Source organism: Rhopalosiphum maidis, chromosome 3, assembly GCF_003676215.2.
Source record: "Rhopalosiphum maidis isolate BTI-1 chromosome 3, ASM367621v3, whole genome shotgun sequence".
In the NCBI taxonomy this organism is placed as follows: domain Eukaryota; kingdom Metazoa; phylum Arthropoda; class Insecta; order Hemiptera; family Aphididae; genus Rhopalosiphum; species Rhopalosiphum maidis.
The window spans coordinates 27,284,419-27,310,044 of NC_040879.1; the positions used below are offsets into that span (position 1 = coordinate 27,284,419).

At 25.0% G+C, this 25,626-nt stretch overlaps 2 protein-coding genes and 2 long non-coding RNA genes across 5 annotated transcripts; 3 read left to right on the forward strand and 1 right to left on the reverse strand.

Moving 5' to 3' along the window:
• Window positions 1-9: 9 nt before the first annotated feature.
• On the forward strand, window positions 10-12,164 carry LOC113559059. The gene is made up of 14 exons (XM_028188655.1): window positions 10-58; window positions 5,478-5,535; window positions 5,591-5,829; window positions 5,892-6,000; window positions 6,072-6,176; window positions 6,247-6,485; window positions 6,666-6,741; window positions 6,848-6,864; window positions 10,509-10,557; window positions 10,615-10,853; window positions 10,916-11,024; window positions 11,095-11,199; window positions 11,271-11,509; window positions 11,690-12,164. Exons 1-14 carry the CDS (start codon window positions 29-31, stop codon window positions 11,789-11,791), a joined length of 1,716 nt encoding a protein of 571 aa, XP_028044456.1. The 5' UTR covers window positions 10-28; the 3' UTR covers window positions 11,792-12,164.
• LOC114253687 lies at window positions 90-1,803 on the forward strand. Its single transcript, XR_003625230.1, has 2 exons — window positions 90-323; window positions 1,290-1,803. It is a non-coding gene; the product is annotated as an uncharacterized LOC114253687 (long non-coding RNA).
• A 1,189-nt stretch (window positions 12,165-13,353) lies between the features above and the next one.
• Window positions 13,354-16,390, reverse strand: LOC113559061. Of its 2 annotated transcripts, none has more exons than XR_003405816.1 (3): window positions 16,230-16,390; window positions 16,024-16,165; window positions 13,354-13,402 (listed from the first exon to the last, which is right to left on the reverse strand). It is a non-coding gene; the product is annotated as an uncharacterized LOC113559061 (long non-coding RNA). The 2 variants fall into 2 exon arrangements; XR_003405817.1 differs by having other exon boundaries at window positions 13,363-13,402; window positions 16,015-16,165.
• A 2,085-nt stretch (window positions 16,391-18,475) lies between these two features.
• LOC113556277 (dynein light chain roadblock-type 2-like) lies at window positions 18,476-23,616 on the forward strand. The gene is made up of 4 exons (XM_026961130.1): window positions 18,476-18,616; window positions 18,718-18,837; window positions 18,970-19,137; window positions 23,016-23,616. Exons 2-4 carry the CDS (start codon window positions 18,756-18,758, stop codon window positions 23,066-23,068), a joined length of 303 nt encoding a protein of 100 aa, XP_026816931.1. The 5' UTR covers window positions 18,476-18,616; window positions 18,718-18,755; the 3' UTR covers window positions 23,069-23,616.
• The last annotated feature ends 2,010 nt before the right edge of the window (window positions 23,617-25,626 follow it).

Here is a 25,626-nt window from a genome sequence, read left to right on the forward strand (position 1 = left end):
ATATATATTATTCTGTGATTACAATATTATGTTTATCTTCTGTATTATCACTTATCAGGTAATTATTCTGTTATAGTATACGACGAAATTATGCAAAGTACCCTAGATTAGTGGCTTAGTGCCTACCACAGATATTGAGATATATAAAAATTTTTGATTTTACATTCGTATTTGTATTTAAGTTTCAACTGTAAATTGTTTTCATATATTTTATAATAAGAATGAAGTTTGTCTGTTAGCTTTTGATTGATTGTTTCCATCTCTGAATTATTCAGTGTTGTCCACGTACTAGTTGTCATATAAAGATTTTAGTTCCGATTATGGTGTGTAGTAATGATATTTTATCCTCAAATCATTTTACATATTTAACTGACTAATTTTTTTTTAGATGGCAGTATAGCAGATCATTCAAAGGATGCTAAATCATGAATTGGCATTTATACCACTTTTGAAAGTATCAACATCATACGTTAAAAATGAACTAGAAGATACTAATAATAATAATGGTTTTATGCAATGTATGTGTAATGGTGATTGAATGTAGGTAATTGATAGTAAATTAATAGTAGTGCAACAATTGAAATTTTTTAAAAATCTGAATATATGATTGGTAAATACCTTTAACTTGTAATTTTCATTCTTAAAATTTGCCTTCACTAAAAAAATCTTGTTATTTTTACAACGTTTATTTCATTATTAGTTTCAATTTAACCATAACCCAAAGCATTGATATTTTAATCGACTAGTTTCAATAGATGTTTTATGGTAGTTTTATTCAATTAAAATTTGATATTATGACCAAATCAGATTTATTTTTGAAGAATCCTAATGCTTATACTATATGTCATACTATATTGAAAAGCAGTAATTTTAAGTCATTATACATGTGTATCCTTAAGTTACATTTAATTTAATTCAAATTATAATTATAATGATAAAACATGAATTTATATGTTAGTATTGACGATTATTACAAATTTATATTTTTAACTGCTTATAAAACACATAGTTCTTAAGTTAATGACTTGAAACATTGACCACAAGATTAAGAAAATGTTTCTAATTTACAATTATTAACTTTCATACACTATTATAATGTATCAATTTCATTCAATAACCATTATACGTACATTGCATAAAACCATTATTATTATTAGTATCTTCTAGTTCATTTTCAACGTAGGATGTTGATACTGTCCCAAGTAGTAAGAATGCGAATTCATGTCTCAGCATGCCTTGAGTGATCTGCTGTACTACCATCTATTTTAACATTTTCTTTGGACTCCCAGGTGACCTAAGAAAACGCAAATAAAAATTGAAAATTTTGAAAAATGAAAATGCTTGTTTACATGCTTCTTTCAGGGAAAACCATGAGAGAAAGGACGTAAGTCGTAAAACATAAAATTGATCCCCGTAACTAGCTACATAAATCTTATGCTTTTGATTTTTCAAAAAACTAGATTTTTAAAATGTCGTACTTAGGTCAACTCAGTTTGAAATAACAAGATTTTGGAGATTGAAAAACTGATTTTAGTGTAGAATTATTTGTGGAACATTTTAACCTAATACATTTTCGTTGATCCACCAGGTGCTTAAGAAAATGTGAATGAAAATTGAAAATTTTAAAGTATTGAAAACCTTGTTTATAAGTTGTATTTGTTAGTAGACATTTGATAGAAACTTAGGAATTCCTTTATGGTACTTAACAAAAATTATTATCTAACAATGTAACAAAAAAAAAAAAAAAAAACATATTTTATTATGTTACTCAGTCAATCTTTATAAGAGAAACTTTTAAAGTGACCCACACACACTTAAAAACTACAACATAAATGCCTAAAAATAGTATGTTGTTATCCTAATATCCTATACTAGTGAATCTGTATGACACAAAACTCATAATAATTTTGATAATGTCTAAAAAAGTAATATGACAAAAGATGTGTGTATTTGTACTCTTTTATATACCAATGACATTACAACGCAGTTATAAAAAACATGATCGAGTGATACACATATCCAATAACAATATGATACAACAAATGTTGAATATGATGTAATGCTATTAATTTAATGTTCATCAACAATTATTTGAAACTTTTTTTTTTTTTAAATGCAGATTCAAAAACAACACATATAAATATCAGTTGTATATTTAACAAAATTTATAAACCATAAATAAATTTTAAAAATTGCATTTACTTGATTAAAATTTATATATATTTTGTGTATAAGATATGTAATTACATAAAATATACACTTAAATTATGCATAAATTATAAAACTGTTTATATCTATTAACAAATATATTGCTGAAATATAAATATATATATATATTATATTTTGCTTTTGTTTATTATTAAATACAAGTAGAAAAAAAATAGTAGAGATGGGATATGTTTACTTTGGTGAATAGATTCAAGAATGCAAGTAAATGAACTGGTACAGGCTGTTTAGTGAATTATTTGAGCATAAAATCATAATTCAACTTGTTCATTTATTTGTAACCACCACTGACAAGTCATTCAATTGAATCGTTAACTGATTCTATAGTGAGTTGTTTCTGATCGTAATTATACAAATATGCAATAAAAATAATAAATGATATTATAATATAATTAATAATTAATGAAATATTTTTGCAAAAAAGTATATCAACCTGCAGGTTTACCACAGATTATAAATAGTACTATTTAGTATATATAATCAATGGTTTTACTTATGGAAAAATAAAATACTATAACAGCTATCGATATCATGAAATATGTATATATATATATATATATGTGTGAACTTTTTGTTACAGTAATATTAATTGACTATCGATTATGTTCAAAAACCATTACACGTACATAACATGAAACCATTATAATTATCAGTATCTTCTAATTAATATTCAATGTCAGATTTTGATACTTTCCCAAGTTTACTGGGAAGTAAGTAAGTACTAAGTTTGCAGTTTACTCAAACTGCAGTACTGACATAAAAAAAAAATTTAGTCAGTTAATACATAAAATGTTTGGAGAATAACTTGAGACTTCAGAGTTTTATAAACAATTAAAAATATAAATTTTTAATATTCATCAAAATTAACATATAAAATCATGTTTTATAGTATTTATGAAGTGTCAGCAAAAACATAATATATGGAAGCTAATGATGGGAAATCAGTATCATTCACTTAATATAATGGTCATTGTCTCATGAGACTAAAATTTGAAAAAATTTTTAGAAAAAAAAATAATCAATCAAAAAATAACAGACGAATTTCATAATTATTACGAAATATTAGAAAACAATTTACAGTTCAAACATAAATACGAATACGAATGTAAAACTGCAAAATAATATAAAATATAAACCTATAACATATGATAAGAAATAATAATATTGATAAGCCATAGAAGATAGTACAATTCTACCAGATAGTTATGTTATATTTGAATGTAAAATAAGTGTAACTAAAAAAAACAATTGTGCAATAACTTAAAAATAATGTTTTTGAATGTAGTGTGACATAACCGTTCTTCTCTATATAATTCTGATTTGAACATAATAATATCAAATTATATTTATCTAAAACATCTATTGAAACTAGACGATTTAAATAACATTTCTGTGGGTTATGGATACACTGAAACCTAATAATGAAATAAACGTTGTAAAAATAACAAGATTTTTGTAGTTAAGGAAAATGTTAAAAATTAATATGACAAGCTAAAAGTGTTTACATATCCTTTATTCAGATTATTAATAAATTTCAACTGTTAAACTACTATTAATTAACTATGAAATACATTCAATAACCATTACACGTACATTACATAAAACCATTATAATTATCAGTATCTTCTAGATTATTTTCAATGTCGAATCTTTATACTTTCCCAAGTGCTTTGGTAAACTGCAGTACTGACATCTGAAAAAATGTAGTCAGTTAAATACATATAATGTTTGGAGAATAACTTGAGATTTTAGAGTTTTATAAACAGTTAGACAATAGGTATATATAATAATTATCCTAATTAATAACATATAAAATCACGTTTTATAGTGAATTCAAAATATCAGGTTAAATGCTACAAATGAACAATAATATTATGTAAATTTGAATCATTTTCTTAATCTAGTAGTCAAGGTTTTAAAGCAAAAACTTGAGAATTGAATGCTGCATAAAGAGTTTAAATATCAATGTTTAATGTTCATCAAAATTTATATATAAAATCATGTTTTATAGTGTTTATGAAGTGTCAGCAAAAACAAAATAAATGAAAGCGAATAATGGGAAATCAGTATCATTCACTTAATATAATAATCAGGGTCTCATGAGACTATTTTTTGGTTTCGGTATTATTAATTGACTATCAATTACATTCAATAAACATTACACGTCATTGCATAAAACCATTAATATTATCAAAATATTCTGGTCCATATTTAAAGTATGATTTTGATACTTTCCCAATCGGAAAAATGAGCAATCATGTTTCGGCTCGAACCGAGTGATCTGCTATACTGCCATCTGCAAAAACGTAGTCAATTAAATATGGATAATGATTGGAGAATACAATGTCACTAATACACGCAATAAGGGGAAAGAAAATCTCGGTATTACAACTAGTACGCGAACAACACTGAATAATTTGAAAAAGAAAATAATCAATCAAAAACAAACAGACGAACTTCATAATTAATACGAAATATTAGGAAACAATTTACAGTTCAAACATAAATATGAATACCTATGTAAAACTGCAAAATGATATAAAATATCAACCTATAACAAATGATAAGAAATAATAATATTGATAAGCCATAGAATATAGTACAATTCTACCAGATAGTTCTGTAATATTTGAATGTAAAATAATTTTAACTAATGAATACACTTGTACATAAACATAATATTGCTGCTCTTCAATATAGTGTGAGATCAAAAATAATTCCGATTTGAACAGAATAATATCAAATTATATTTCTCTAAGACATCTATTGGAACTAGACTATTTATATAACATTACTTTGGGTTATGGTTAAATTGAATATTTACTCATTTTCAAAATTGGTCAAAGCGTTATTTTAGATATTTTAATAGTTTGTTAAACATCACCCGTCCTTTCAATTTATATAGGTTTAAAAGCGTGAGCTCTTCTGGAACATGCCTTTTCTGTGCTTGTCATATTATGTTAAATTATATTATAAATTATATCATATGTATTTAACATTAAGTTATATTTAACTTTACTATTTCATATTTTATGTATGATGAATTTAAATGAATTAATTATTTAATTAAAATAAAAAATTATTTTCAACGTGTTGAATGTTTGGAATTGTCGTTTTTGACTCGCTGTTGTGGTAGCACTGTATCTGCTAGCAATTGTTGGATAATTGCTAATGTAATCCTTGTAAATTCCCGTTTGTTGTTGTTTACAAGTATCTCGTGTTTATTTTTTTTTTTCTTCAATAATTCTCAGCTGAATCATAAAATAACAAAAATGTCTTCTTCGATTAACTTGGAACACAATCTGGAAAGTAAGTTGTTTTTCGATTTGCATTTAAACGAGGTACTATCAGAGTTATATTTTAGGTTTAGAGAATCTTCCTGTTGAGTTGCAACGAAACTTCACTCTAATGCGAGATCTTGACTCCAGAGTTCAAGAACTGATGCGTAACATTGACAAACTGACAGCCGATTATATGTCAAATGTCAAGCGATACACAGAAGATAAAAAACGCGAAATGTTGACCAACATACAACGTCAGTTTGACAAAGCGAAAGGATATAGTGATGATAAAGTTCAATTGTCTATACAAACTTATGAATTGGTATGTTAATTTTAAATTATTAACATTATCTTATAAATGTTCCACTTCATTGCTCCTTACAGGTAGATAAACATGTTAGAAAATTTGATTCAGATTTAGCACGCTTTGGAGCTGAAATTCAAGACAAAGCCATTAGTGCCATAAGAAATATGGAGGAAAATTCACAAAAACGTAGGTGTTCTGCATTATTTCATATTATAATTCCACATATTTGGCCATTTCTTTATGTTTAATGATTCCAGGAGGATGTAATAAGATTAAAGACAAAGAAATTAACAAGAAGAGTGCATCGAGTGAAGAAGAAACAGCTCCAAACAAAACATCTAAAAAGAAACAACTGATAAAAGGTTTGTGTACAACAAATTTTTAGCCATATTTAAGTTAATTTCTTTGTATAATGGTTACCAACATTTTCAGGAGTTACAAAAACAACAAGTGCAGCACCTTGTAAAACACCTTTAATTAATGTTGTCACTAATCCAAAAAACCCTACAAACCGTGTTACAAGCGTTACAGCAGAAGCTAATTCCACTACTGGTGCCGGAATCGCACACTCGACTGAAGTATTTGATATGCCTGTTGATCCAAATGAACCAACATATTGTTTATGCAATCAAGTATCTTATGGTGAAATGATTGGCTGTGATAATCCAGATGTAAGAATTTTAATTTTAATTTATTAATCATTTATTTATTTTTTGTTTATATTTCATATAAACATTTTAAAAAATACATAAACCATTGAAAAAATAATATTATTCTTATTTTTTATTGTAAATATTGTGTTTCATTTTTTTTATTATATTTTATTAATTGTGTACTTTTATTGTTTTCAGTGTCCTATTGAATGGTTCCACTTTGCATGCGTCAAATTAACTACCAAGCCTAAAGGAAAATGGTTCTGTCTTAAATGTACAACAGACAGGAAGAAAAAATAACACATATTAAAAATGAAATAAATTTTTTATTTTATATATACATACATACAGTGTATAATGTTATGTTAATTTTCTTACAGCGAAAGATCAAATGATTGTAATTTGTAATATTGTCATGAATTGAAAACACAATAAGAATAAAATTTAATTTCATTATAAAATTTGTATTGCTAATTTAAATATATATATTTCTTATTCAAAACTGAAAACAAACTCCAATTTTCAAATTTATTAAATTATAATAATTATACCAGATTTTTTATGTTGAAAATTGTATTTATGGAATTAAAGACAAATTTCTGACACAACATTTAGACAGCATCACTGAGTTCAGTTATACTCAAAGAAAGCCATATTTTTGAAATATATTCAAAATATCAGGTTAAATGATACAAATGAAAGTTAATATTATGTAAATTTGAATCATTTTCTTAATCTAGTAGTCATGGTTGTAAAGCAAAAACTTGAGAATTGAATGTTGCATAAACAGTTTAAATATCAATGTTTAATATTCATCGAATTTTATATATAAAATCATGTTTTATAGTGTGTATGAAGTGGCAGCAAAAATGAAATATGTGAAACATAATAATTTGCAAATTAGAATCGTTTCCTTAATCAAGTAGTCCAGAATTTAAGACACTGACTTGAGAATTTTTATAAACAGTAAAAACAATGAATTTGCAATATTCATCAAAATGAACATATAATATCACGTTTTATAGTGTATTCGAAATATCACGTTTAATGAAACATGTGAAAGTTAATAATAAGTAACATTGAATTATTTTCTTAATCTAGTAGTGAAGGTTGTAAGCTACTACCTAGAGAATTGAGTGTTTCATAAACAGTTAAAATACGAATTTGAAATATTCATCAAAATTAACATATAAAATCATGTTTTATAGTATTTATGAAGTGTCAGCAAAAACATAATATATGAACGCTAATGATGGGAAATCAGTATCATTCACTTAATATAATGGTCAGGGTCTCATTAGACTATTTTTTGGTTTCGGTATTATTAATTGACTATCAATTACATTCAATAAACATTACACGTACATTGCATAAAACCATTAATATTATCAAAATATTCTGATCCATTTTCAAAGTATGATGTTGATACTTTCCCAATCGGAAAAATTTGAAATCATGTCTCGGCTCGACTTGAGTGATCTGCTACACTGCCATCTGAAAAAACGTAGTCAGTTAAATATGGATAATGGTTGGCGAATATAATGTCACTACTACACGCAATAAGGGGAAAGAAAATCTCGGTATTACAACTAGTACGCGAACAACACTGAATAATTAGAAAAAGAAAATAATCAATCAAAAACTAACAGACAAACTTCATAATTATTACGAAATATTAGAAAACAATTTACAGGTCAAACATAAATACAAATACGAATGTAAAACTGCAAAATGATATAAAATATAAACCTATAACATATGATAAGAAATAATTATATTAATAAGCCATAGAAGATAGTCCAATTCTACCAGATAGTTGTGTTATATTTAAATGTAAAATAAGTGTAACTAAAAAAAACAATTGTGCAATAACTTAAAAATAATGTTTTTGAATATAGAGTGACATAACCATTCTTCTTATATAATTCTGATTTGAACATAATAATATCAAATTTTGATTGAATCTACTGTAAAACATTTATTGAAAATAGACAATTTAAATAACATTTCTTTGGGTTATGGATAAACTGAAACCTAATAATGAAATAAACGTTGTAAAAATAACAAGATTTTTGTAGTTAAGGAAAATGTTAAGAATTAATATGATAAGCTAAAAGTCTTTACAAATCCTTTATTCAGATTATTAATAAATTTCAACTGTTAAACTACTATTAATTAACTATGAAATACATTCAATAACCATTACACGTACATTACATAAAACCATTATAATTATCAGTATCTTTTAGATTATTTTCAATGTCGAATCTTAATACTTTCCCAAGTGCTTTGGTAAACTACAGTACTGACATCTGTAAAAATGTAGTCAGTTAAATACATATAATGTTTGGAGAATAACTTGAGATTTTAGAGTTTTATAAAGAGTTAGACAATAGGTATTTATAATAATTATCCTAATTAATAACATATAAAATCACGTTTTATAGTGAATTCAAAATATCAGGCTAAATGATACAAATGAAAGATAATATTATGTAAATTTGAATCATTTTCTTAATCTAGTAGTCAAGGTTGTAAGCTACTAACTAGAGAATTGAGTGTTCCATAAGCTGTTAAAATATCAATGTTTAATGTTCATCAAAATTTATACATAAAATCATGTTTTATAGTGTGTATGAAGTGGTAGCAAAAATGAAATAAGTGAAACATAATAATTCGCAAATTAGAATCGTTTCCTTAATCAAGTAGTCCAGAATTTAAGGCACTAACTTGAGAATTTTTATAAGCAGTAAAAACAATCAATTTTTAATATTCATCAAAATTAACATATAAAATCATGTTTTATAGTGTTTATGAAGTGTCAGCAAAAACATAATATATGAAAGCTAATGATGGGAAATCAGTATCATTCATTTAATATAATGGTCAGCGTCTCATTAGACTATTTTTTGATTTCGGTATTATTAATTGACTATCAATTACATTCAATAAACATTACACGTACATTGCATAAAACCATTAATATTATCAAAATATTCTGGTTCATTTAAAAGTATGATGTTGATATTTTCCCAATCGGAAAAATGTGTAATCATGTCTTGGCTCGACTTGAGGGATCTGCTATACTTCCATCTGAAAAAACGTAGTCAGTTAAATATGGATAATGGTTGGCGAATACAATGTCACTAATACACGCAATAAGGAGAAAGAAAATCTCGGTATTACAACTAGTACGCGAACAACACTGATTAATTAGAAAAAAAAAATAATCAATCAAAAAATAACAGACGAATTTCATAATTATTACGAAATATTAGAAAATAATTTACAGTTTAAACATAAATACAAATACGAATGTAAAACTGCAAAATAATATAAAATATAAACCTATAACATATGATAAGAAATAATAATATTGATAAGCCATAGAAGATAGTACAATTCTACCAGATAGTTGTGTTATATTTGAATGTAAAATAAGTGTAACTAAAAAAAACAATTGTGCAATAACTTAAAAATAATGTTTTTGAATATAGTGTGACATAATCATTCTTCTTATATAATTCTGATTTGAACATAATAATATCAAATTATATTTCTCTAAAACATCTTTTGAAACTAGACGATTTAAATAACATAACTTTGGGTTTTGTTTAAATTGAATATTTACTCAATTTCAAAATGTATTTCTTTAAATTGGTCAAAGTGTTCCTTTAGATATTTTAACAGTTTGTTAAACATCACCTTTTCTTTCCATTTATATAGATTTAAAAGCGTGACCTCTGCCGGTACATGCCTTTTTATGCTTGTGATATTATGCCATATTAAACTTTTCTATATAATATTTTATTTTAAAATGTATGATGAATTTAAATGAATTAATTATTTAATTAAAATAAAAAATTATTTTCAACGTGTTGAATGTTTGGAATTGTCGTTTTTGACTCGCTGTTGTGGTAGCACTGTATCTGCTTTCAATTATCGGATTATTGTTAATGTAATCCATGTAAATTCCCGTTTGTTGTTATTTACAAGTATCTTATGCTTTTTTTTTTCTTCAATAATTCTCAGCTGAATTAGAAAATAACAAAAATGTCTTCTGCACTTAAGTTGGAGAACTTTCTGGACAGTAAGTTTTTTTTTTGATTTTGCATTTAAACGAGGTACTATCAGGGTTATATTTTAGGTTTAGAGAACCTTCCTGTTGAGTTGCAACGAAACTTCACTCTGATGCGAGATCTTGACTCCAGAGTTCAAGAACTGATGCGTAACATTGACAAACTGACAGCCGATTATATGTCAAATGTCAAGCGATACACAGAAGATAAAAAACGCGAAATGTTGACCAACATACAACGTCAGTTTGACAAAGCGAAAGGATATAGTGATGATAAAGTTCAATTGTCTATACAAACTTATGAATTGGTATGTTAATTTTAAATTATTAACATTACCTTATAAATGTTCCATTCCATTGCTCCTTACAGGTAGATAAACATGTTAGAAAATTTGATTCAGATTTAGCATGCTTTGGAGCTGAAATTCAAGACAAAGCCATTAGTGCTATAAGAAATATGGAGGAAAATTCACAAAAACGTAGGTGTTCTGCATTATATCATATTATAATTCCACATATTTGGCCATACTTTATGTGTATTGCTTTCAGGAGGATGTAAAAATATTAAAGACAAAGAAATTAACAAGAAGAGTGCATCGAGTGAAGAAGAAACAGCTCCAAACAAAACATCTAAAAAGAAACAACTGATAAAAGGTTTGTGTACAACAAATTTTTAGCCATATTTAAGTTAATTTCTTTGTATAATAGTTACCAACATTTTTCAGGAGTTACAAAAACAACAAGTGCAGCACCTTGTAAAACACCTTTAATTAATGTTGTCACTAATCCAAAAAATCCTACAAACCGTGTTACAAGCGTTACAGCAGAAGCTAATTCCACTACTGGTGCCGGAATCGCACACTCGACTGAAGTATTTGATATGCCTGTTGATCCAAATGAACCAACATATTGTTTATGCAATCAAGTATCTTATGGTGAAATGATTGGTTGTGATAATCCAGATGTAAGAATTTTAATTTTAATTTATTAATCATTTATTTATTTTTTGTTTATATTTCATATAAACATTTTAAAAAATACATAAACCATTGAAAAAATAATATTATTCTTATTTTTTATTGTAAATATTGTGTTTCATTTTTTTTATTATATTTTATTAATTGTGTACTTTTATTGTTTTCAGTGTCCTATTGAATGGTTCCACTTTGCATGCGTCAAATTAACTACCAAGCCTAAAGGAAAATGGTTCTGTCTTAAATGTACAACAGACAGGAAGAAAAAATAACACATATTAAAAATGAAATAAATTTTTTATTTTATATATACATACATACAGTGTATAATGTTATGTTAATTTTCTTACAGCGAAAGATCAAATGATTGTAATTTGTAATATTGTCATGAATTGAAAACACAATAAGAATAAAATTTAATTTCATTATAAAATTTGTATTGCTAATTTAAATATATATATTTCTTATTCAAAACTGAAAACAAACTCCAATTTTCAAATTTATTAAATTATAATAATTATACCAGATTTTTTATGTTGAAAATTGTATTTATGGAATTAAAGACAAATTTCTGACACAACATTTAGATAGCATGACTGAGTCCATTTATACTTTCTATCACATAGTTTTCCAGTCTGAATAATGTTTGAGCAGTGCAGTCTCATCATTTCAGGACTATGTTTACGTGTGACTAAATTATCATTAAGACATCCGCAACTATACTATTCTGTAACAAACGCCGATTATGTTTTCTAGAAATATTTTATGGACTTCACAAAGTGCCAACCAAAACATCTTCATTAGCAAAGAAACTGAAAAATAAAAATTAGCAACAAGAATTAGAATTTTTAATCAATCGTTTTAATAAAAACGTTATACTAGGTTAGCTTTTACATAATGAATTTACTTAAATTAATATCAATAATTTATTATTGGTAGAAATGTAAAATCATGTCTCGACTCAACTTGAGTGATGTGTTATACTGCCATCAAAATAGGAATTTGTAATATTTATCCTTATTAACATATAAAATCACGTTTTATAGTGTATTCAAAATATCAGGTTAAATGATACATATGAAAGTTAATATTATGTAAATTTGAATCATTTTCTTAATCTAGTAGTCAAGGTTGTAAGGCACAAACTTGAGAATTGAGTGTTGCATAAGCAGTAAAAACAATGAATTTGCAATATTCATCAAAATGAACATATAAAATCATGTTTTATAGTGTCTATGAAGTGTCAACTAAAATGAAATATATGAAATATAATAATTTGCAAATTAGAATCATTTTCTTCATTGAGTAGTCCAGATTTTAAGACACAAACTTGAGAATTTATTGTTTTATAAGCAGTAATAACAATGAATTTGTAATATTCATCAAAATGAACATATAATATCATGTTTTATGGTGTATTCAAAATATCACGTTTAATGAAACATGTGAAAGTTAATAATAAGTAACATTGAATTATTTTCTTAATCTAGTAGTGAAGGTTGTAAGCTACTACCTAGAGAATTGAGTGTTTCATAAACAGTTAAAATACGAATTTGTAATATTCATCAAAATTAACATATAAAATCATGTTTTATAGTATTTATGAAGTGTCAGCAAAAACATAATATATGAAAGCTAATGATGGGAAATCAGTATCATTCACTTAATATAATGGTCAGGGTCTCATTAGACTATTTTTTGATTTCGGTATTGTTAATTGACTATCAATTACATTCAATAAACATTACACGTACATTGCATAAAACCATTAATATTATCAAAATATTCTGATCCATTTTCAAAGTATGATGTTGATACTTTCCCAATCGGAAAAATTTGAAATCATGTCTCGGCTCGACTTGAGTGATCTGCTACACTGCCATCTGAAAAAACGTAGTCAGTTAAATATGGATAATGGTTGGCGAATATAATGTCACTACTACACGCAATAAGGGGAAAGAAAATCTCGGTATTACAACTAGTACGCGAACAACACTGAATAATTAGAAAAAGAAAATAATCAATCAAAAACTAACAGACAAACTTCATAATTATTACGAAATATTAGAAAACAATTTACAGGTCAAACATAAATACAAATACGAATGTAAAACTGCAAAATGATATAAAATATAAACCTATAACATATGATAAGAAATAATTATATTAATAAGCCATAGAAGATAGTCCAATTCTACCAGATAGTTGTGTTATATTTAAATGTAAAATAAGTGTAACTAAAAAAAACAATTGTGCAATAACTTAAAAATAATGTTTTTGAATATAGTGTGACATAACCATTCTTCCCAAATTATCTCTGATTTGAACATAATAATATCAAAAATCTTTATTAAGTGATTAACAAATACACGCAAAAGCTTAGTAAATATAACGACCCATTACAGTAATCAGCAGTGCGTCAATACACAACCAACTAGTTTTTGACTCAGGTGGATCGGCTGTCATTGTCTGTACAGTGATGCTCATGCCTTTTGTCGCTGTTTATATTTAATAATTGAGTGTTTTATAAACAGTTAAAAAAATGAATATGTAATTTTTGTCAATATTATCATTTAGATATAGTAAAAATAAAAGATTTTTATAGCTTAGGCAAATTTTAAGAATGAAAATTACAAGCTTAAGGTGTTTACTAATCTTTTATTCAGATATTTAACAAATCACAATTGATTCACTAGTATTAATTTATTATCAAGTATATTCAATAACTATTACATGCACATTGCATAAATATTCATCAAAATTAACATATTAAATCATTTATAATAGGGTTTATGAAGTATCAGTTTAAAAGAAATATATGTAAGTTAATAATGGAAAATCAGAATCATTTACTTAATTTAATGGTCAGGGTATCATTACAATAACTTTTTGTTATAGTACTATTAATTGACTATCAATTACATTCAATAAACATTTCATGTATATTGCATAAAACCATTATTATTATCATTATATTCTAGTCCATTTTCAACTTAGGATACTTTCCCAAGTGAATAGAAATGAGAAGGTTAGGTTTATTCCTTCTAGGGTGGCCAATATTTTTTGGCCCTTTTATCATTTTTTATAATTGTACTCAATGAAATACTTGTATGGGGCTTTTCCCTTACACTCATCATTAGGCGGTATTCCATATTAAGAATCTTATTAATCATAATTTTTTTTTTGGTATGTAGTTGATTTTAAAAAATATGTTTTTTCAACAAGTGGACCTATTAAAGTATTACAAATAATAGATAGTGTCTGATTAAAAAAAAAAAAAACCAATGATGATCTATATCTAGAAATAACTAAAACTAAAACCAACCATTATATTAAATTTATAGTTCATTGTTTATGGTCCATGTAAGATTCAGAGTCTATTAAAATAAAAATGACTGAACTATAGTAGATACAAAATTTCCAAAGTATACGTTTCTGTTGTTTATGACGCGTAAACGGGGTATGTATCTTATTGTATATAATAAAGCATTTTGAAATATTTTTATTGATTTATCAAAAAAATTAAAAATCAAAAATATTTAATAGGAGAGTGAAGTAAAAAGAATAAATATAAGTAAGGAGATGTTTTAAATAATTTTTAGTATGCTCCAAATATGTAACAAAAAGATTGAAATTTAAAATAGCTGTAACTTTTGAGTTATTTGGACAAATACAGCTTTGAAAACGTAGTATTATAGTTAAATTTATTAAGTTTTAGTCACTTACCCTACGTTTGAATAACAGTGGTATTAGTATTTTCAAACAGCCGATATTGCACTTGCTCCGTACCAATGTACAAGTGTGACATTTATTTTTTTTTTACATTTTTAATCGTAAAAATTTATTAAGAATATTTTTCACAATTTTGACAGTGGATTTAGATGTTACACTCCCATATCATAATATTACAATAATCATCATATTTTTAAGTTAATTATTTCACAAGAAATTGATAGTTGAAATTGAACTATATAAAATTGCGTCGCAGTTACTCTATTTCACCTTATGTCTATCAACACCCTGTTATTTAGGTATATTTTTCAGAAATGTTAACTATGATAAAAATTAATTATTTTAATAATAAACAATAATTGTATTACTTAGTAGTAACATTTAATCTATTTTGTGGTAGTAATCACAATAGATTTATTTTAATGTGCACAATCACATTTTGATAATTGGTAAAAATAATTATATTTTGAATTTAGGGGAGCCGACCCTAAGCCATGGTAAATTTAAGGTGGACCTAGACCACCCAGACTCCCCTGGCTACGTGCCTGTTTAAAAACAGTATAAATTAGAATTTATAATATTCATCAAATTTATCATATAAAATCATGTTTCATAGTGTTTACGAAGCGTCAGCAAAAACAAAATATATAAAAGCTAATAATGGAAAATCAGAATTATTTACTTAATATAATGGTCAGGTTTAATATAATGGTTTCATGACACTAACTTTTTCTTACAGTACTATTAATTTACTATCAATTACATTCAATACCCTTTACATGTACATTGCATAAAACCATTAATATTATCAAAATATTCTGGTCCATTTTTAAAGTAGGATGTTGATACTTTCCCAATCAGAGGAATATGAAATCATGTCTAGGCTCGACTTGAATGATCTCCTATACGGCCATCTGAAAAAATGAAGTCAGTTAAATATGTATAATGGTTGGATGATAAAATGTCACTACTACATACTATAAAGAGAACGAAAATCATTATAAGACAACTAGTACGTGCCCAACACTGAATAATGCAGAAATGGAAGCAATTAAATAAAAATCAACTGAAAAACTTCATTCTTATTTCTAATTATTTGATAGCAATTTACAGTTGAAATTTAAATGCAAACACGAATGTAAAACTGCAAAAAGATATGAAATATAAACATATAAAAGATGATAAGAAATAATAATTTTGATAAGCCATAAAAGATAGTATAAATCTACCAGAATATTTTGTTGTATTTGAATGTAAAATAATTGTAATAATGAATACACTTGTACAAAAACTTAAAATTGCTGCTTTTCGATATAGTATGACATTACCATTCTTCAAAAATAATTCCGATTCGAACATCATAATATAAAATTATAATTGAATAAAACTACCATAAAACATCTATTGAACTAGAAGATTTAAAAAACATTACGTTGGATTATGGTTTAATTGAAAACTTATAATGAAATAAGCGTGGTAAAAATAAAAATATTTTTTTTGCTAAGTCAAATTTTAAGAATGAAAATTACAAGCTAACGGCGTTTACTAATCCTTTATTCAGATTTGTATCAAATTACAATTGTTACTCTACTATTAATTTACTATCAATTACATTCAATACCCATTACACGTACATTGCATAAAACCATTATTATTATCAGTATCTTCTAGTTTATTTTCAACATGCGATATTGATACTTTCAAAACTGGTATGAATACCTATTCATGTCTCAGCATCCTTTGGGCTTTGAGTGATCTGCTGTACTGCCATCTATAACAAATTAGTCAGTTAAATATGAATGATGGTTAATGAAATAATAATAATGATAAGCAAAAAAAGGTAGTATAAATATACCAGAATATTTTGTTTAATTTGATTGTAAAATAAACGTAACTAAACAATTCCCTTGTACAATAACTGAAAATTACTGCTTTTCAATACGAAAAAAAATATGAATTTGTAATATTCGGCAAAATTATCATGTAAAACCACGTTTTAAGTGTTTATGAAGTATCAGATTAAACAAGCTTATACGAGAGCTAATAATAGAAAATTAGAATCTTTTTCTTAATTTAATAGTCAAGGTTTTAAATCACTAACTTTTTGTTACTATACTATTAATCAACTATTAATAAAATTCAATAACCATTACACGTACTTACATTGCATAAAACTATTATTAGTGTTAGTATCTTCCAGTTTATTTTCAACATAGGATGTTGATACTTTCCCATGTGCTATGCATGCGATATATAAGTATATAGCTGAAGTCTGCATTTAAAATTGTTGATAATTGTCATTTATACCTACATAATTAAAAAAAAGTTTTTGGGCAAAAATTTAAAATAATTGTTATTTTTTTTTTTGTATTATAAAATAAAAAATTATTATTAATAATAAATTATCTAAATTATACCAACATATAAATGACAATTACTTTGTTTTAATATCAATTATTTTAAATTTTTATTCTTTAACATTTTTGAAATTATGTAGGTACAAATGACAAATGGCAATTATCGACATTGGTAAATGCAGACTGCAGTTATACTTTTAGATATGTTAGAGAAGTGTTACATAGATTTATTTACATTTAATTATGTAAATCATAATAAAATAACGAATAATGCATTTAGTTGGTACAGGGTTTTTTTTCCTATATTGTGGCTTTTTTTCCCGAATATCGATATGATAAGAATAGTTCTTATGCTATAAATGTGCTTTTACTTAATAAATAATAATGTATAATATATATATTATTAATAAAATGTCTAAAACATATGTGATTTGTATCACCCTAAATGGTGTATCTTAATTTTAAGCTATAGGTATTGAAAAAAAATTGATGATATGTGATCATATTTGTAATTTATTAGTAAAATGTTTTTACTTTACTATGTTAAAGTGCACTACTTTTTTTTTTTTATATGAATTAATTGTCATGTATTGTTTCGTATTTGTACACCAGTTGTTTTAAGTTATGTTTTATATATTATAGTGTAGTGTAGTTGATAACTACTTTTGAGTTTTAATATTACGTAGGTACATTAATTATTTTTCTTGAATCTTGAATTATAACTGAAAAATAATTATGTTTATTAAAACTCCTTTTAAAATATGCATAGGCAATGCAATATCAGAATTGATAAGTGACAAATCTACGGGAGCCTGCTATCTTCACGGATATAAAGTGTTATCAGAGTATCGAACTATTAACTGATAAATAATTCGACCATATCGTAGAAACTCCTTTTATAAATAAAAGTTAATAACATATTATAGTATTGTACAACGCATTTAGAAATTTAGCGTTCCGCTATTTTATTACATTATATTTAGTGTAAACATTGCAATTACCTATTCTGTACGTGACGAATACTAAGTTTTTATTCATAATTTCAATAGATTATTAATACTACAATACTCTAAGTTTAAACTATTAATCATTTTTCCGATTTTTCTTAGTTTGATCAAGAACAAACAAATTTATTTCAGAAATAAATATGGCCAGCGAAGTCGAAGATACTTTGAAACGCATCCAATCTCATCGTGGAGTAATCGGTACAATTGTAGTAAATAATGAAGGTTTGTATTCTTCAATAATTTCTACACCTATTTTTAGTATAATATTATTACACTTGTATTAAATAAATGGTATAATATATATATAATATATTTCTTTAAACATTTAATAATATGTATCATAATTTTTGTTAGGCATTCCTATTAAGTCGACTTTAGACAATTCAACTTCAGTTCAATATGCTGGATTGATACAGCAGTTGGCTGATAAAGCTAGAAGTGTTGTAAGAGATTTGGATCCGTCAAACGATTTGATGTTCTTGCGAATGCGTACTAAAAAACACGAGATAATGGTGGCACCAGGTAAATTTCATCTATTAAATCAATAATTAAATACATTTCATATTTCATTCATATATGTGTAATTCCATGTTTTATAAAACAATTATTTGCACTAAAATATTTAATAAAGGAGTATAGGATAGTATTTATTTACCCTATTCATGTTTTAGTTATATAACTATCTTTAAAAAAAACAATTTTTTGGTATTAAATTTAAATAATATAATAATATTAATATTTAGTTATAAATTTATAATAGAAATATGAATCTGAAAAATTTATTATTTACTTTTATATTTGAACATAATTTTATTATTGACAGATTTAAGATTAGATTCTCTTAATTCGTACAATTTGTAAGCAATTAATCTTCTATATTGTATAATTTAGAATATTCCCTTAGTAAATTAATTGCATATTAGTCATATTAATGTTATAAGTATAAGATTAGTAAAATATTTTAAGCTTCCATTTTTTTACATTAAAAAAATGCATTTTCTTTGATAGTTTATTTTTGAAATTGTTCTTAAAATGTTACTGAACAAGAACAATATATGTTACAAAGTTATACTTAAATAAAAAGATTTTAAACATATTAGAAAAATGATATATGTATTCAAAATTCTTTGAGTTATAACAATTTACACTTTTAAGTTGTAGAAGTGTCTTAATAAATTATGTATATTGTGTATATATAGACATTACACACAATTTAAAGTGATAAATAAAATTGGGATTTTATAGCACTTAAATTTCATAAATATGTGATAACTAGGGCTTGGATTTATATGTATTTATGAAACCAAAATATATATTTATGTTAGTAAAATATGTGCTAAAAAAATCAAAATATGTATTTTACTAATATGATTTATTTATTAGTATTTAATTATTTTATATCCTTATGAGTTTTTAATGAAACAAATTATATTTTAAATAGTAAAATTATTTAAAAAAAGGTGTTACAAATTATAAAATAGAAATAAAAAAGCTAAAAAAAAAAATTAAAAATGTTAATTATCTTGATTACAATTTATGATAACAGCCATTTTGAAATTTTGAAATTCAAAAGATCTTAGATTTAGTCATAAACTTGCCTTATACTGACTAAATGATCTTTCGGCTTCCACTGAAGTTATTGGGCTGTATTGCATTTTTTAAAACAATATATGAAAAAAATAAACAGACGTTTTTAAGTTAATACTTAACTAAAGTTTAACATTGAAACCGAACAATTTAAAATGATGAATGCTGTTGCCTACATTGTGTCAACGTAACTCATTCAGTCTACTACTCTACTATATAATATATATAATTTATATAGGCTGTAAATTTGATTGAAATTAATCTAAAAACACATTACTTACATTGCTTATTCATAAAAAATGATAAAATTTTGTTTAAAAGTTGGTAAAAGTGCTTAATCATTTCCAAAAGTCCAAAAAAATTGCATAGTATGCAAAATTTAATTTTTAATTTTAGTTCTCCAAATTATGAAATAAATCTTAAGCTTTCTTTACTATTTCTAAGCACCTTTAAAAAATATGCAAATGCTATTAAGATCCCTATCCTGATGACCTACAAAAAATTTCATTAATAGTATTCTTGTTAAAACAAAATAATTAAATCTAGTTAAAAACATTATTTAAAAGCATTTTTTTGAAAATTATATATTCATTTTATTAAATAAAAACTTATAACATTAGTGTAGGACAATTTATTTAAATGCTTATAATTTTTTGAAATAAAGAATAAAAATAGATTGCAGTCAAAAAACCTATTTTCTATATATATATTCCTAATAAATTGTCTATATTTATAGATTTTTTTTTGAAAATTATTAAAAAGTTTATAAATAACGGTAAGAAGTTAATTGTTAAATGTATTTAATACTCGATACAAAGAATTTTAAAACAACAACTTAATACCATTAAGTACAAATTACATATAATTTCTTAAATATTAATTATAATTAAAATTTATCAAATTCTATGTTAGCATATTTCTTAAATAAATGTTTTGATTAAAATTGTTTTCAACAAAATAAATTTTTTTCAAAAATTAGAATTATATAAACATATCATGAAGTAACATAAAATATCAGTAAAAACAAATAACATCTTTTCTTTCAAAATATTAACAAACTATTGTAATATTTAATAAAATGTGTAATTAATTTTTTAGTTTATCTTTGTATAGCAATACATTGTTTAGCTCAACAATTCTCTAATACATGGCTCTTTGACAAATTTTGTGCAACCTGCACTAAAACTGATTTGTACATTCTAAAATCAAACATTCTACATTTTTAGAGTAAATAAAAAATAAATTTTATTTTGTGATTTTATTAAATATATCTTTTAATTATTGTCATTTAAAATATTACTATGAACTACGCATTTTTATACCTGTAGAAAAAAATACAATCAACAAAGACTCTTTTATAGACATTTTTTGACAAATAGTGTGCAAATTCAAATTAAGAGGATGTCTCACTCGCATTTTTAGTCTCTGTCTTACACTCGTACGACATAGTAAATTTTCGTTCTCTAGTTTTAATAGTGTGCTTTTAGTTTTAATATATAGTATATAATATATAATATAGAGTGAATTGACCTATTATCAAACTTTTAGGTATGAACATTATCTGTGTTCTCTCGTTGGCTTTTTAGGATAATTTAATTTTTAGGTGAGTTATGAGTATAAAAAATATTAAATATTTGATAATGCTCATAATTCATTTAAAAATTAAAATATCATAAAAAACCAACGAGAGAACACAGATAATGTTCTTACCTAAAAATTTGATAATAGGTCAATTCACTCTAATGTTAAAACTAAAAGCACACTATTGAAACTGGTGAACGAAAATGTACTATGTCGTACGTGTGTAAGACAGAAACTTATAACTATAAGTTTAATGTAACATACATAGTATTAATATTTAACCCTTCTTAACCTTAAGCTTGCGATTAGATTTATACCTTGTATACAAGCTCTTCATAGGAAAATGTAAATATCCTGAGTTCTTAAGTTGTTTCACTTTCTATACCTCTATTCGTAACAACCGACCTAAAAATATATTTTTTCTAATCACATAAGTTACTATAATTATTCAAGTAACAGAATTATGAAAATTATAAATGAATTAAATATTAATCTGTTCATATCACTTCAACTTATTTAAAATGTATTGTATTTTGTATTTCATTGTTTTTTTTTATTTCATTATTATATCCGATTAACCGAAAAATTATTATTATTATAATGATTGTAATTAGGCCCATTCAATGCTCTGTCCCCCTGCACACCCTCTTACCAATTTGAGCACTGATGCACATACATTTACCAAAAAATTCTTGGAGGAGGGCCGAAGCCCACCAAAGTCCTCCCCCTAGTTATGCTTATACCAAATACCACATGCAGCCAGTGTTTGAATTGGGAAAAATTAGAAGAGAGATGCAAGAGTGTAAAAATAATTTACATACCTCCTGAGTATTTAAATAATGTCTTATTGATTAAAATTAAATTAAAGGGGTATACATAAATACTTCTAAAAAGAAGAGGAACTCAGTTCCTTTGTGATTTTCCTCAATTCAAACACTGCTTAAGTCCTTAACCTGCCAGTGGATTGCAATCTATGGTAGATTACATACAACAAGATAGCTTTAAATAAGTACTTGTTAAGTTGTGATGCATAATAATTTTAAATTAATAAAAAAGTATTTTCTAATATTGTGTAATAAATTTTAAGTTAACATTTTAGTATACATGTAAACTAATAATATATATATAAACAAAAAATATTGTAACATACTAACATTTTATATAATTAAATACAGTTTTAAGTATATAATTATATGAGCTGATATTAAATTATTTGTAAATTGTTGTTTCAGATAAAGATTTCATAATGATCGTAATTCAAAATCCAACAGAAGCACAGTCATAAGAGAACAATTTTTTAATAATATAACAAACAATAAAATGCACTAAAATTAATTTTAAATATTATCCAAAAATAGTAATTTGTAAATATTTATTAGTTAATTACAAATATTATTGTACATACTAAATATTGATTTTTATAATTTTATATAACACATACACAAGCTTTTTTTTTATTGTTACACATCAGTTTTTTTTCAATTTTCAATTTATCTGCAAATATAGTAAATTATTGCAATTTAAAAATGCTCTTAACCGAGTTAAAAATTCAACTATTATAAAACACAGTAATATTCTTTCCATTAAGCTTAATAATAATCCTCACTGCTTTAACAATACAAAGTGTGTTCTAGTGACCTGCAAATTTGCTATGTTGTACCTTTTTAAGACAGAGATAACACATGCGGGTATTGTATCTTCTAATCAAAGCACAGCAGAAAACAAGGGTACCGTTTGATGATGTGTCTTTTTTCATGTTTTGTATTATTAAAAATGTTCTTTAATATTAAAAGTATTTTGCTTATTTTTGGTATTATATTGTCCATACATTTATTTTATGTCTTTAATTTATTGTGTGGTGGACGGTGGTCTAGCCTGGATATTGTAGTCATGCTTTAGTGTTGATTTCAAACCTCTTGTCCTAGAGCCTAGGGGGTATGCCATAGGAGTAAATAATAAAGAAAAGTAAAAATGTTATTCACATTTGGCCCTGGGGGCATAAACGCAATTTGAGTTTTAAATTTGGGAGGGGGGCTATTATAATTTGCATGCATGTAATATGTGTATGCTCCCAGAGATATATAAAAGTGGAAGGGAATAGGGATTATATATACGAACCATTTGGGGGGAGGGCTACACAAAAATTACACTTATGCCTAGAGGGGAAGTAATATTACCCTTACCCTGAAATAAACACTGGTTTTAATCTAGTAGGCTAACGGTGGATGCATTGATAAAGAATCTAGATCAGTGGTACCCAACCCGCGGCCCGCAAAGGTATTTTGTGTGGCTTGTTACAAATTTATAAATAAAACAAAGTATTCTAAAAAAAGTAAAATTATATTTATTTATTTATTTTGTAATAGTAATAATAATAATAATAATAATAAAAAAATTAAACAAATGTTTAATGTGACATTTCAATTAGTGTTTGCTTTATTAATAATGAAAAATCTGGTTCAAATTTAGTTGTTCCAATCCTCATAGTTGAATGTAGGTGTTCATTCGTAAGTCGCGATCTATGAACTGATTTTATTCGTTTCATTCATAGAAGTAAATAAATAATTGTTCATAATTAATATTCGTCGAGTCAAATACAGTTGTCATTTTCATTATAACATTTCTTAAAGCAAATAAATCTTTGTGTGAAAGTTGAGAATAAAATGTTAAAATATCATTTTTTTTTTCATTTTTAGATATAATGATAATTGTATGTACCTACTGTGTATACCTCAATCCGTGATCTTTTCAATAGTCAATAAAATATAAGATATACGACATATATATTATACACTTATTATGTATAACAAAATTATATTATTACTAATTAGATTAAGATTGGGATTATTTGTACTTTTATATTTGGTGGCCCGCTTACTGCTTAGAGATGATTGTTTACCAAAGTGGCACGTCGAATAAAAAAGGTTGGGCATCACTGATCTAGATCATAAGATACTTTTGTAGTGTATGAATTAATCAGCAAAATATAATTGCAACGAGAGCCACAAATAAAACATTGTCTTATTTAAACATTAAAACAGTAACTTAGTATGTTAATATTAAACTATTGTTTATAATTGTTTGTATCCATTGTAGTTAATTGTCAAACTCTTCAAGTTTAATAAATATAACAGTGTTTCTCAACCTTTGTATTATGACAACACACTATTAAAACTTTTCATATTTTGTGACACATAATAAAATTAAAATAAGAATAATACCTATTAGTTTTTGTAAATATAGTGTCAACAAGGTTCGTACATTTAATATTAATTATTAGTACTTCCCGTAACACGTTTGGACTTATCCGGCGACACACCGGTTGAGAAACATTGAAATATAACATACTACAACATGTACTGAGGAGTATGGACTAATTAAAATTTTATTTAAAAATTATTTTAATATTTTAGCTACAATCAATTTAAGTTTACATTAAATTCAGACTAGTAGTTAACAATAGTATAGTTTTTATAATAATTTAAATTAATATAAAAAAAAAAATATGTAATAACTAATAAGTACTCATTTATAATACACCTATTTATGATTTATTGGTTTGATAAATGAATTACCAAATTCTTTAAGTACAACTTGTAAGGTCTAAAATAAATAAAAAATATTGATTATATAGTAATATTGATTGTTCATTTTCTAAAGCGTTTTTGTTGTATTAGTAAACTGTGTAATAAATAACATAAAAATCGGGAGAAAAATACTAACGTACGATTAATTTTCTTTTATATTATGACAATGTAGAAATAATTACTAATAATTTCAGTATATTATCTTGATCCCTTATACTTAAAATCTTAAAAATGGTCGAACAATTATGAATAAAAA

What these genes read in the sequence shown, in the direction of transcription:
- LOC113559059 (XM_028188655.1), top strand. Translation starts at nt 29, where the DNA reads ATGTTTATCTTCTGTATTATCACTTATCAG. An exon ending in GGAGGAAAATTCACAAAAAC is followed by an intron (nt 11,025 to 11,094) that starts GTAGGTGTTCTG and finishes TATTGCTTTCAG; the next exon opens with GAGGATGTAAAAATATTAAA. An exon ending in AAAGAAACAACTGATAAAAG is followed by an intron (nt 11,200 to 11,270) that starts GTTTGTGTACAA and finishes AACATTTTTCAG; the next exon opens with GAGTTACAAAAACAACAAGT.
- LOC113556277 (XM_026961130.1), top strand. Translation starts at nt 18,756, where the DNA reads ATGGCCAGCGAAGTCGAAGATACTTTGAAACGCATCCAATCTCATCGT. An exon ending in AATTGTAGTAAATAATGAAG is followed by an intron (nt 18,838 to 18,969) that starts GTTTGTATTCTT and finishes AATTTTTGTTAG; the next exon opens with GCATTCCTATTAAGTCGACT. An exon ending in CGAGATAATGGTGGCACCAG is followed by an intron (nt 19,138 to 23,015) that starts GTAAATTTCATC and finishes TTGTTGTTTCAG; the next exon opens with ATAAAGATTTCATAATGATC.